The following is a 13,790-nucleotide window of genomic DNA, read 5'->3' on the forward strand; positions in this document are numbered from 1 at the left end:
GTACATTTTTATCTGTAGCATTTTGAATTTGGTATTAAATATATATTTTGAGTTGCATTTTAGAGTCAAGAAAGACCATTATTCTGTACTGTTTAACCTTACCCAAACTTTGTTGTACTTGTAGGGCTGAGTCAATTGGAATAATTTACTATTCGTATATTTGCCTTTCAATTCGATTGAATATTCAAATATTTGGTCGTACCAACCGGCAGATTGTTGCTGAGCAAAATATATACAAAATCAGTTGCAATATCGCACACAAGTAGACATTTCTCATTTAAAACAGAAGAAAATTCTCTCGTCCTTTTCATGAATTTTACATTTGAATAATCAAACTCGGAAAGTATTATTCGAACATTTGATAATTGATGGAATATTGGGATATTTGGCGCAGCCCTACTTTGTTGTACAGCAAATACCAACAATGAGAAAAGGAATTTCTTGTAAACACACCCACACACAAAACATGCAAACAGTGTTCATTGCATGCATCCGTGCAGTATGTTCTTTGGAGTTAAAATTACATGTAACCACATTTGAATGCTTTTGGGGGCTGAACAAACCACTGTACTGTGAAACTAACCAGTGTTAGTCTGTGATCGGTTCAGGGACGCTCAGATTTGAAGGTCACTTTGCAATAACATGCAAGACGTGAACACTCTGCCGGTAAACAAACTGATTAGATGTACCCCTTGTTGCCAGATAGTGATATCCAGGATGGGTTTAATGTACCCTGATCCTGTGAATGATCTTGACCTCATGTGATTATTTTATACCTTATTTTATCTATGATCTTTTCCCCTTTGGTTGCTTTGCCTGCAGGATCTGTCCCGATCTGTATTAGTGTCTTCTGGTGAGGAGACAGATTCACTCAGCACAGACGCCTCTGTCTGTAGCATGAACGATAGGCAATATGTAAGTTTTGGAAGCCAAAGCTGCGTACTCTTGGGGAGAAAAAAGGGGTTACTGCACAGGTGTGGCAAGATGAAAACGTATCCAAATGGTTGCTCTAGGGAATGCTTTTTTCCTTGCTTTTTTCTTTTCCGTTTTTTTTTTTTTCAAAGAGATAGCAATCAGGGAAAACTAGACACTAGATGACTGCATCTAATAATCCAATGCTACGATCGCGCGTAAACTCAAGGCCCGTTCATATTGTACGGGCAATACCTCTATTGGTTGAAAAGGTATTAAAAAGTGTGCATACCACCTGTGCATGAGTGTCTTCTTCGTCATTCTGGTTCCAGGATTAATCTGTTGGCTCCAGGCATTGATGACATTTTGGGGGGGGGGGCACTTGCACTGCTTTTGTAGGAGTTTGGTACGATATGATGTTTAAAAGTTGTATTGATTGAAAGGTCGCTGTTTTGAATATTCAATTATTGGGACTCATTCAGCCTTAAAATCACGCTCCAAGACCTACCCTGTGGTCAGTTCATTGGCACTTTGAATTTTTGTTTCCCCGTCCGGCAGAGAATGGCGCATTCTCAACAGAAGATGCCCCCTGCACCCTCTGCAATGAAGCCCGGTGGCGGTAGCAGCTGTCAGGCCAAGTTCCTGAGCCAGTTCAACAGCGTGGACGTCGGCGACACGCACTTCCTCATCCTGAAACGCTACCAGAGCCTGCGATCGGTGGGGTCGGGTGCGCAGGGGCTGGTGGTGTAAGTACACGTAGATGAATTGGGTTTCAAGACGAAGCAATTGAGTGTTTAACTGATGGTCCCTGGTTCGATTCCCACTTAAGGGGCCGAGTATGGCTGGAGCTTTAAGTAGCCATTACATGGGTAGGCTACGTTATTGGTAATGAAAAGAACAATCCTACAATTGTATCCATGACACTGTGCATGTAGCTCTTGTGCCCGAAGAAACCCTTTTGAGAGAAAACAATGAAGAAATGTTAATTTTTTGAAGTGAGAGGAAATCCCTGGACAGATATTCCAAGGGAAACTTCTGGTTAAATTTCTGGTCCCCGTAGTACACATTGATTATAAGCTGCAGCCTGATTACTTCTTGTTTTGCTCTTGGTTATGTAAACAGGATTTACAGCGACCTGCCGAACTTGTGTTTAGTTTGAAAGCTGAAGCCGCACACCGGATTCTGCATACTTAAAATTAGTCACCCGCGTATCATAGTTCAGATCAATTTGCCTAAATGACTCATGCGCCGGTTTCCCCCAAAGCACAGCAGAGTTACATGAAGAATATCAAACACAACTATCTTCTGTAACTGTCACTTTAATGATTCACGCACTGCTGTTATTCCTGGAAACGGTCGTGTGTGTCTTTCTGTAGGCCTGGTCTGTTATGGTAACTGGTAACGAACAGAAACTTTGAATCGTTGACTGAGGAGAAATGAAACCAGGATGTTTTTGTAGCGAAGGGAAGAAGTCAAGGATTGTGCTGACCTGAGCAAAATTTCACGACCTGGAAAGAAAAGTGCCGTAAAATCAGTCCCTATTCAGAATGAAGTGTCTGTAATTTATGCGTTCAAAGGTTTAGTGGCTTCTACATATAGCTGTCTTGTACAACTGCCTTATGACAAAACCGGATAAATAGATGTCAATTCCAGTTTGGGATTCCCCTTCATTCAGGTTGGGCAAGTCATCCTATATACCTCATCAGTTGTGAAATTGAGAGGTATGTTTATTTGTTCTAAAGAAGGTACAAACTTTCAAAGCTTTTGGACAGTGTCATGGTTTTAGGTGTTATGTTAGCTTCCTTCTTTTGTGGGAATGGCAGTTTCTGTTTTTCTTTTTGCTTGGATTAAAAGTAATTTCGAAAGTGTTTTTTAGTGACCAAAATAAAAGTTATCTTCTTCTGGGCAGGTGCATTTCGAACACAGCAGAGATTGTAAAGTAACAATTAGTAACTTTTTTCTCTCCTTTTGATATGCAGAGCTGCCTACGACACTGTAACAAAGCAGAACGTTGCAATAAAGAAGTTAAGTCGACCGTTCCAGAATGTCACCCATGCCAAGAGGGCGTACCGAGAACTCTTACTCATGAAGACGTGCAATCATAAAAACGTAAGTCACTCTAATGGCTCCTGGGTGATCCAGTGCCCACGCCAAGAGGGCGTACCAAAAACTCTTACTCATGAAGACGTGCAATCATAAAAACGTAAGTCAGTCTAATGGCTCCTGGTTGATCCAGTGCCCTTGGCGAGTCTCTTGCAGAATGATTCCTGATGCACCGTGTTCTTTCACTTGTTCTTGGACTTCGGTTTGATTCTGTCGGTGCTTCACATGATAATGGGCAATGCCAAAGGTTGTGGCCAGCTAACTTTGCTTGTGCAGCTTTGTCAGCCATAGCCGTGTGCTTTGGACGGCGGACTGGGCCTTACATGCATGTATATGTAGTTACTTGAGAGGGTCTAGTACCACATGTTCACAGGTATAGAGACTACACGTTTGAATGTGTGTTAGTTAAGACACCAGAATGATAACTATTGAATATCTTGTTGACGTACCAGGCGTGAAGTGTGGTACTGAGGTTGGCTTATTCTTACAGTGCAGTCATATGCCATATTTGGAGGTTGAAAAATTTTATGTGCATAGCGAAAATCTTTTTTACTCAGGAAGTGTTAGTGCCTGGCATGTCGTGAACATGTTACCGATTCACCGCAAAGCAGGAAAGCTACTTATAGTTCTGTTCTGTGGTTGGAAATCATGCAGGCCACGCGCAGTTTCAAAGTCATTGCTGACTTTGTCACTGGCCCCTCTTTCCTTGTGTATTCAAATGTTATGCTTTCATCAGGTCGCTGTTAAAGGCCAGTTAGATAATTGATCACCTGTTTTTTATTTAACCTCAAGTAAGCCAGTTGCTCAGGGCTCACTATTTGTAAACCTACATGTACATATCATTATACAGTTTTAACAATTTAATTCCTTCCCAAAGATTGGTTAATCTGCTAGTTTACACAATCTCAAATTTTCTATACTGTTACTTGATTACTGTTCATAGAAGTAAGTCCAACTCTTCCAAATCCAACACTTGCAATTCTTTCCATCCAAGCAGTTGATTTATTACCATCAGTATTATCTTAACACCATTCCGCATTATTATGGTTTGTTTGCTTGTGAAAACTTAGGAAAACTGACTACCCTCAGTGCAAGGCTTATGAAACTCTGTTGTCAACTACCCTCAAAGCAAGGCATATTAAACTCTGTTGTCAACTACCCTCAGTGCAAGGCATATTAAACTCTGTTGTCAATTACCCTCAGTGCAAGGCTTATTAAACTCTGTTGTCAATTACCCTCAGTGCAAGGCTTATTAAACTCTGTTGTCAGTTCCACTTTCATTCCTGCTTTTTTGTTGCGCCCAGATTATCGGCCTCCTAAATGTTTTCTCGCCACAAAACACATTCGATGAGTTCAGCGACGTGTACCTGGTGATGGAGTTGATGGATGCTAGCCTGAGCCAGGTCATCCAGATGGACCTGGACCATGAGCGGCTGTCCTATCTCCTCTACCAGATGCTGTGCGGCATCAAACACTTACACTCTGCAGGGATCATCCATAGGGTGAGTGGCAGGGGAGTGGGTGTGTCGGGATGGAGGTGAAAAGTTCAGAAGGGGAGGTCAGTAGGTCGGGATTGGGTTGAGAGTTCAGGAAGGAGTCGAGAGGTTGAGTTCACGTTGGGGGGCTTACCACTTGATAACTGATGGGCTACCCTGGTTAAACAAGACAAGAAAAGTCTGATTATTGTAGCTCTGGCTTGGAATTACGTACACCAATAAAAAGTAGTGGCTAGTGGCAGCCATAGTCAGTCACCTATAAAAGCCAGTGGCTAGCAGCTGCAGCCATAGTCAGTCACCTATAGAAGCCAGTGGCTAGTGGCTGCAGCCATAGTCGGTCACCTATAAAAGCCAGTGGTTAGCAGCTGCAGCCATAGTCAGTCACCTATAAAAGCCAGTGGCTAGCAGCTGCAGCCATAGTCAGTCACCTATAAAAGCCAGTGGCTAGTGGCTGCAGCCATAGTCAGTCAGCTATAAAAGCCAGTGGCTAGTGGCTGTAGCCATAGTCAGTCAGCTATAAAAGCCAGTGGCTAGCAGCTCAGCCATAGTCAGTGGATGTTTTTCCTGCGCCGTTTCCTGTTAAAATCAAACACGGTCCATGTTGTTAAAACACAAGATTTTGCCTGGCTTAAAAACCAAGTCACCAGCCAAAGTAATGGAGGACATATGACTGATCTGATGGGTTTACTTTTGTTTATCACGTAAAGTTGCTATGTCACTGCCTTAACTGTATTCAGGTACGTAGAATCACATGCTGAGCAGAAATTAGCAGAGCGCCAGTCATGTGCAATATACATAAATGGTTTTTGGTTGGTAGCCTGTGTGTTGCTTTGCAGATGTTTTCTGTGCTCAGCAAGTTTCTGAGTTTTGCAGCCACACCACATTGGTCCCAGCTCTGTAAATTCAGGCTGTGATGACTTTGAATATCAAGATGATAGTGTTACTGTTGAAAAATACCGTCTACATTTACTCATAAGTTGTTGGATATTGCTGTAGTACTGTAGTGTCTGTATTTATATGTGAAGCCTGGTTTCCATATGGTCATTTGTAACACAGACGGTCCACAATACGGCAAGACGCAGACAGTCACGAAAGAGACGCCACACAGCGTCATTCCAACCAAAAATGAAACGAAGTGGCACCCAAAACTTGGAACATTTTCCCCAAAATGCTTTTTTTAGGTGGCAATGTTTCCTCTTGAAGCCAAACTGATACTCCAGTTTGATTTAATTTGTCAGTGGTCAGCTAATTTGTTGACAATTTGGCCTGCATATGCACAAAATGAGTGATACTAAGCGAGAGAAACACCATTGTTCAACCGTCATGCCAGCCCACTGAGCTACTCAACACAGAGAGTCAGCAGTGTTGAACCAAGCTCAACTTTGACGATCCGTCTGGGGCTGGTTTGTGTTATCGGCGATACTTCCGTTTGACATGTTTCCATATGTCTACATTGCAGTTCGCGTCTTGATTGCGTTGCTCCCTGCATTTCTTATGTCGATATGGAAACCAGGCTTAACACTGGAACATCCATTTATAGTGACAAGATCATAATGAAGTTACAGTAAACAGTTTTAAGTCAGAAAAATGTTTGTCAAACAGAGTGTTTGAGTAAGCATCCCTGAGTTTTCCTCCTGGAATTGTTCTCTTTTGAGTTTGTCCCCTTGTAGTAAAAGAAAAAAGTCCTGCGACCCCACGGCTTTCATAACTTGCATGCCTGTGAACAGCCCATTCAGTGATAGTTTTTTTATGAATCATTTCCTGTATTCTCCTCACTTTGATCTGTTGTGTGTTTTGTCAGGATTTAAAACCTAGCAACATAGTTGTCAAGTCGGATTGTTCACTGAAGATTCTGGATTTCGGCCTAGCCCGCACGGCTGGCACGACATTTATGATGACCCCCTACGTAGTCACTAGATATTACAGAGCACCAGAAGTCATTCTAGGCATGGGCTATAAAGAAAATGGTGAGTAGAAAAATAAGTGGTTGAAGTGGATTTCAGACGTGAAGATGTGCCCTCGACGAGCAAAGTGTGTCTGTCTACTGTTCCACTTTATCTTAAGTCCCCTATTACACTTGCAGTGTAGGTACATGTACCAATCACAGCAAAAGTGTGAGTGCTCGGACAATACCAAACCTGGGACATGTGTGGCTGAAATATACAAATGAAGGAAATAGTGACTTTGATTCATGTATGCAGAGATACCCGTAATTGTAAAAGGCTTGAAACTGACAGGCAACAGTTTTGTGGAAATCAAGGTTGTCAGACTTCAATCAAACGTTTGATTTTGGCAGGTTTTCTTTCACTGGTAATTTTTATTTGGCTTTTTTTCCCTCCTCTGGCATCCCTCCAACTCTTCAGTACCAAAAAAAAAAAGTTTCCCACAAATTAGCTTACCATGTTCACGGTATTGCACGACTGGTAGAAACTTCGATAGAGAGGCCTGACCATCCCTGACTGTTTTCCCCCCTTCAAACTTTGAGGTTTCTTGTGATGGAAGCACAGGTGACCCTATTTACAACCAGGGTATTTTGTCACCCGCAAACTGTGCCACCTGTTCTCAACTACACAAAAGGGCAAAAAAAAAAAAAAAAACCACCGAGTTCAGCCTAGATTGCAATCAGCTTGTCTAGAAAGTTGTTAACTCTAGTTTGCTCAGCCACAGACATTTCCCCTCCTCTTCCCCCTCTCTGTCCCCTCCCCCCCCCACCTTCTTCCCACCACGTCAGTGCCTGCCAAGGCAGAGTGGAAGGGGGGGGAGACTAATAGGACAGGGTTACAAGTTGATTCAGTAATCTGAAGCGGAAGTCATCCAAAACTGGCCTTAATTTGCCGTCTCCTTCCGACGGGGCTCTTGGCATCTAGGCCAGCTGAGGTCACTGCACTGGCAGCAGCAATCTCTCAGGCTTCGAATCAAGCTAGCTAGGGTCTTTTTTGTCTTATCCTAAATTTCCTTAATTTGTTTTATCTTTTTAATTGAAGAAGGCTGTGGTTACTTTTTCAGAAAGGGTTGGTTAACCAAAGTATGGGAACCTTATGTTGGAAGTGAACTCACATGGTTTTTTTTTTCCGTGTCGGTGTTTTTGATTTCACTATGTTCTCATTAGAGAGTAGATTGGTACAAAAGCAGGTTGCAGTTTTTGACTGAAAATTCGGGACAGTGTTTTGAGGGCTGGGGCTAGGTAACTGAAACAAAATTCCAAAACTTTGGGGACAGATTCAGAATCACAATAAGAAAGTAATTTCATGAAAGTTAGGAATTCAGTTGATCTGTTTTTTTGGGGGGGGGTTGGGGGGTTGACTTTTTTATTTACGGTCTAAGGTCCATGGGTCGGGATTTCCTGCCTATAGTGAAAGAACTAGTCACACAGTGAACTTCTTAGTTCCAGGCTTTACTGAACAAGTGCAACACATATCTCCCAGCCGGAGCAAAAGATTTATCATGCATTCAGATTACTGGCCGAGTATTATAAAGATGAGTGTTCCTAAAATACCCCAGCCCCAATTTTTTAAACTACATAGTGATTACAAGTGTACTTTTGAACATTTATTTTCCAGAGTAACTTTGTCTTGTCCCAGGGAAGTAATGAAATGAAAAGTATTGGTCTTAGTGGTTACTTTTTGAGTCCCCTACATTTAACAAATTTATCTAAGTATTTCATCCCTGGGGATGCTCTTACAAAAACAAGTTCACCTATTTATGCGAAGGAGAGAAAGAAGTCTTTTAGATAAGGCAGAGAAGCAATTCGTCTTAATATTGATAAGCACTGACGTTTTCATTTCACTTGAACAGTTTCAGAGATGGTCAATCAAACTGGTTAGAATCATGTTTGATTAGCATAACCTCATTTTTCTCCCACAATGAGAAAGTGGTTCCATTTGTGTATTGCATGAAATCTTCCTCTACGATTACTTCCTAATTTCATATGTCGTTCCAACAAATTTTCGTTTAATAAAAGGAAGTTTTGCACAGAATTTTTACAGCAAAAAAAAGAAAGATAACAAAAGTATATTTACAGAATGCCTTGAAGTCCTTTTATGTAACAAGTTCTTTATTAAGGCAACAAGACATGCGAATATAAAAACAATGGATAAAGAAAAAATGAGACCTGTGTTTGAGAATTTGAAAAACAGTTGTATTTTAGTTTTTTTTTTTTTTTTGATACTTAACGCACTGAATGACTTTGATGATTTTTGTTATTTTTCTTCCTTTCAGTTGATATCTGGTCGATTGGTTGTATATTTGGCGAGATGATTCGCGGCCAAGTGATGTTCCCAGGAATGGATCGTATCCTTTCAAACTTTACTTCGAGTTTCATGGTTTTTATTTGCTTTGTTGGTAGAGGTTCAAAGCCTTTCAATTTCTAAGCAGAAAAATGTCACTGGATTCAGCAGCTTTTTTGGAAGCAGGCTGCTTTTCTCCGTCAGCAGCATGATGGAACAAACTCAAAAGAATTGATGATGAGAATGCTCAACAACTGAAACTCGCATCGGAAGGGGGAGGGGGAGGGGTGGGGAACTACACCCATGGAAACTCACCAGACCAAACTCACAGCTAGTAGCTTCCCTTGTAAGTTCTTCTTGGCCGAATCTCAGAAGAGGGGGGAGTGCAACTTTACAAATCCTTGCCGCTACATTCTGTGAGGAAGAAATCTTCACTCGGCAAGCTTTTGTCCACCAGGCAAAGGTATTGCGCTCCCCTCCTTTGTTTTGTCAGTCATTGAGGTTGCAAGGGGATGCAAGAATAAGGGAAAGGGGGCCCGTTTGTTTCACAGGGATCTGGATCATGATCAGTGATCCTAGCACTGGTTTGTATTATCCATTAGGCAAGTTTTGGTGTCTGTAAACCAATGGTCAGTGATCTTACAGATCACTGATTGTGATCCAGATCCATGTGTACAAATATGGCCAAAGACTGAAAGCGGAGTCAGTACTGGTCAACATGTAAATGAAATTGAAAAGGGACCCAGAGAGGTCCATACATGGTCAAACTAGGTAATTTAGTAGTTCTCATTTCTGCCTCCCCCCTTATTTTTGTGGCCTCCCTTGGTCCCCCGCCCCCAAAAAAGAAGAAACAAAGGCCTTTTTGTATGCCACAATCCTGTCTGGAATTTCCAGACAGTTTTTAACCCCAAGCGACCCTCTTTCAAGTTCATAAAAATACCAGAACCATCAAATGAAGTACACATGAGGACGCCCTAATCTGTAGCCTGTAGCGATTGATAAAATTTATAGGAAATTTGGAAGCCCCCCCCATCTCTTGGATTTATTCCACAGCTTCTGCTTTGTCTTTTACTGCTGGTGAGTTCACCTCATTGGAAAAAAAAAATTTGACAATGCCCATGTTCCTTGTAAAAACAAGGAACGAAAATCAATTTTCGCTAAAGCTTAAGTTTGATGGCAGTATCATTTACAGTGCAGGACACAGAGCAGTGTTGTAGTTGACTCCTCTGAGGACCTTCACAAGACCTTCAGTCTGAATTCAAGTCACAAGCTATTCAAATGAACTGCGACAAAAGCATTCCTTTGTCATTGTTCACACCGTTACTTGTGACTGGTCTTGTGCATGGTCTTGTATACTGGTCTCATATACTGGTCTGGTGTCTAGTCTTGTCATGGCCTCTACTACAATACTGATACAGAGGAGTTCCAATGAGCTGGTTCCCAGTCTGTCCTTGGTTTCCTTGACCCCCTGTCCCCCACTTGCCAACTGTAGACATCGACCAGTGGAACAAGATCATTCAACTCCTGGGCAGTCCCTCGCAGAAATTCATGCAGCGCTTGCAGCCCACCGTCCGTACTTACGTGGAGAACCGGCCCAAGTACCAAGGTCACGCCTTCGAATCTCTCTTCCCGAATGAGCTGTTCCAGCGGGAGCAGAGCTTGACGGAACCTCAGAAATTGAACGGTAAAGACCTCTTTAATGCCTGCATTCAGATTCATCCTCTGTTATTGGAACTTTTCAGGGGGAGGGATGTTGAAACTTTTTTGCTACGTCCAAGAAATTGGCGATTGCTTCTTGCCAATATTTGTTGGCCAAAATTTGGGGACACTTTACATACTGTGGGAAAGAAATTACACAGTACAGTGTATCTTGTGAATACAGCTGGGGTTAACAGGAAAGTACAGACCAATAAGTTCTTTGTGCTTTCAACAGGTTGTGGACAGGAATAAAGACAGTAACTTTTCATTGTGGAGATTTCACTTTTTGCATAGTAACGAAATTCACCAATGGCAAAGATTTGATCATTTCAATTTGTTTTCATTTTACAGCCAACATGGCAAGGAAATTGTTGTCCAGGATGCTAGTAATAGACCCAGCGGAGAGAATATCGGTAGACGAAGCCCTGGAACACCCCTATATCAATGTATGGTACGACCCGGCAGAAGTGGAAGGGGTATGTACATGTAAAAGGTTTGGCCTTCCCTGTAGGGGTGTTGAGAGGGTGCGAGTAGTCCTACTTGGGTGCTTATCTAAGATTTGACTAGTCTTCAAAGCTTTACAGGAAGATTTGGAACAACTTCCGAACCAAATCCCAGGTGTTTTACGGTCAAAATGTTCTTGCAGTCACAGTCATGTGCTTCCTTGCTGAATTTCAAAATTTGTCTTGGAAAGGCACGTAGCAATTCAGACATTTTTTGCCACTCAGAGGAAACCACTGGCAGGATTTCCGAAGTTGTTGCCCCTGACCTGCTTTTTAGAAAGTCTTTGTAGTGGAGATAATTTCCCGAGCCCAGGGTTTGGGGCAATTCCTGCTTCAGCTGTCTGCCTTGATGCTATCACCCATCTCGTTTTTCTCAAATCACCCTGGCATCAGCGGCTGATCTGCGTAATTCCGATTTGGGAAAGCTGTTCCAATTCAGCCCAGATGTCCGTGAGAAATGCAATCTTTGCCGTGTGACGTCAGTAGGTAGACGAGTGGGTCATAGTTGCTGGCTAGAAAAGGTTTTAGGGAGTGGACTTCTAGATCACAGGGCGTCGGCTTTAATGCCGGCGTGCTGTGCACCCCATTGTCTGTCCCCTCGGAGGAAGTGGACGGGACGAGACAGAGCACCATCTGGAAGAACTGAAATATAATCCCGGAGAGGGAGATTCCTGGAAATTCTGCATTAGGCCAGTTCAAGAAATCTGGTTTATGGGCTGTGATTCTAAAGTACGGTGTGAGCTTGAATATTTCTCATTGTATGGTCTTGAATGGCTTTTCCATCTCCACATTGATTGAGTAGAAGTGCATGTACCTCTGGCTGACCATAGCAACAGAAGGCTGCATTTGATCACATTAATAATTAATTTCTTGTCATGCGTGCTAAGTTTCAAAAAGATCAGGCATGGAATAGCTGAGAATGGGGGAATCCCCGTCCCCCACCCAAAGCTTCGAGATGACCCACCCTCTCCCTCAAAAAAGTGTCTGTTTGTCGGGTAGAAGGTGCAAATGTCAATATTGCATTTGTACCGTATCTCTTGTGTAAAGTTTGCAGAAAAATACTAAGTTCTCGTTGATTTTATTTTTTTTTTGCTCCTTATTCAGCCGGTGCCTATCACTTACGACCACTCAATAGATGAGAGAGAACACACCGTGGAGCAGTGGAAAGGTAAATGAGTAAGGCGTTGTCCCATACAGTCTGTACGTAGACCACTGAGGGCGCTGTGTAGTCTGTTCACAAGAGCCCTTTCCAATGACATCACCAGTTTATTTGAATGGGAATGATCAATGTATGTTCTCATGCTTATTGCGTCTGTGAATCTGCTTGTAATGTGGTTTCCACTTGCTGTCAGGACAGACGCTGTTGTGCACAGAGATTAAAGTGTCATGGTTGCCGTTGGCATACGTGTAATCCTATGGTGGTTGTCCATGGCACTATGGGTAGCCATGGGTGTAGTCTTATGGTGGTTGTCCATGACCTTATGGTAGCCATGGGTATAGTCTTATGGTGGTTATCCATGGCACCATGGTAGCCATGGGTATAGTCTTATGGTGGTTATCCATGGCACCATGGTAGCCATGGGTATAGTCTTATGGTGGTTATCCATGGCACCATGGTAGCCATGGGTATAGTCTTATGGTGGTTATCCATGGCACCATGGTAGCCATAGGTATAGTCTTATGGTGGTTATCCATGGCACCATGGTAGCCACGGGTACAGTACTGCAGTGGTTGTTCATCATGAACCAGGTGGAGTAGAATAATCTCATTACATGGTGTATGGTCAGATACTGGGGGGAGATTAGTCATCACAGCCCCCTCCACTCAAGGCCTGTTATCTTCATTACACCTGCCCGCTCAGTTTGATATAAAAATCTGGTGAAAGTCCGTCTCTGTCAGTGTTCCAACTGTGACCAAAACCCATTGAGTGGTCTCCTCCAGAAGATGAGAGCCCCCCTCCCCCAAGTGCTCCCCGCAAATGTACCCCAGTTATGCCACTGTATGATGATCCCGTCTGTCATGACCGTGTGAATGAGTTTGAATGACGTTTGTCCTCTTTTTTTTCTTTGTGACTAGCCCTTATATACCAGGAGGTCATGTCATATATGTGTAAAAATGGGGTCTACGTCGGCGCAGAAAACTGCAGAGAATCTGATTGTAAGTAAAGAAATTCAGGGTGTGATTTGTTTGGTTGAAGTGTTCTCTTCTTGATGCCTTCAGCATCTAGGAAAGTCACTCTTAATTTTTTTGTTTCAAAAACTTCTTGGTGTTAAAGACACTCAAAAACGTGATGGTCGACTACGGAGTTCTTCTCGTAACTTTGCTTATCACAGCACATGCATGTAGTACTTTCTGTTGTTTAATGTCCAAATTTGTGCAGGGTCAGGGTACACCATGAATCAACCAATGGCCAGTGATTGTTAATCCAACTTTGTCCAGCATTTGCCTGCAGTCTTCTGTCTTCATTGCTGCACGGCTTAGGTTTAACCACTTCATGCCGGGTGGAGTTTAGCGGCATGCATGATTATTCATTATTATCCAGTTTTCAAAATTCTTCAAAAATTCATATCTTCATTTACTGGACATGTACACCCAAACGAATGACTGTCTTGTGGCGACTTTAATCTGACAGGCAACCTCCATTGACCTGCAGTACTATTATTGAGTATTGCAGCCAGGTCTGCCACCCAGTAAAGAGCCCCCTTTGTGCAGTGTTACATGAGTTCCTCTGTTCCGGAAATTGGCCCAGTGTGTTGCTGGACGGCAGTGTTGTCTTTACTATTGTGGCCTGATTCCATGAGTGGTATTAGAAGTGAAAGAGGCTTTGTTTTAAAGCAAGAAATGTTGAGACA

The 13,790-nt window shown here is 42.6% G+C and overlaps 1 protein-coding gene across 1 annotated transcript in view; it reads left to right on the forward strand.

Moving 5' to 3' along the window:
* Positions 1-13,790, forward strand: part of LOC110979079 (stress-activated protein kinase JNK-like) — a 38,711-nt gene that overhangs the window by 18,840 nt on the left and 6,081 nt on the right. The window contains exons 2-11 of the mRNA XM_022234632.2: positions 823-915; positions 1,471-1,658; positions 2,892-3,021; positions 4,320-4,517; positions 6,313-6,478; positions 8,730-8,801; positions 10,230-10,421; positions 10,787-10,911; positions 12,043-12,106; positions 13,015-13,095. Of these exons, the coding sequence (XP_022090324.1) occupies positions 898-915; positions 1,471-1,658; positions 2,892-3,021; positions 4,320-4,517; positions 6,313-6,478; positions 8,730-8,801; positions 10,230-10,421; positions 10,787-10,911; positions 12,043-12,106; positions 13,015-13,095 (1,234 nt within the window). The 5' untranslated portion in view covers positions 823-897. The remainder of the gene's footprint in view (positions 1-822; positions 916-1,470; positions 1,659-2,891; positions 3,022-4,319; positions 4,518-6,312; positions 6,479-8,729; positions 8,802-10,229; positions 10,422-10,786; positions 10,912-12,042; positions 12,107-13,014; positions 13,096-13,790) is intronic.

The sequence above is a fragment of the Acanthaster planci genome, linkage group LG19 (genome assembly GCF_054643075.1).
Source record: "Acanthaster planci isolate LZ-2023a linkage group LG19, COTS_SCS, whole genome shotgun sequence".
In the NCBI taxonomy this organism is placed as follows: Eukaryota; Metazoa; Echinodermata; class Asteroidea; order Valvatida; family Acanthasteridae; genus Acanthaster; species Acanthaster planci.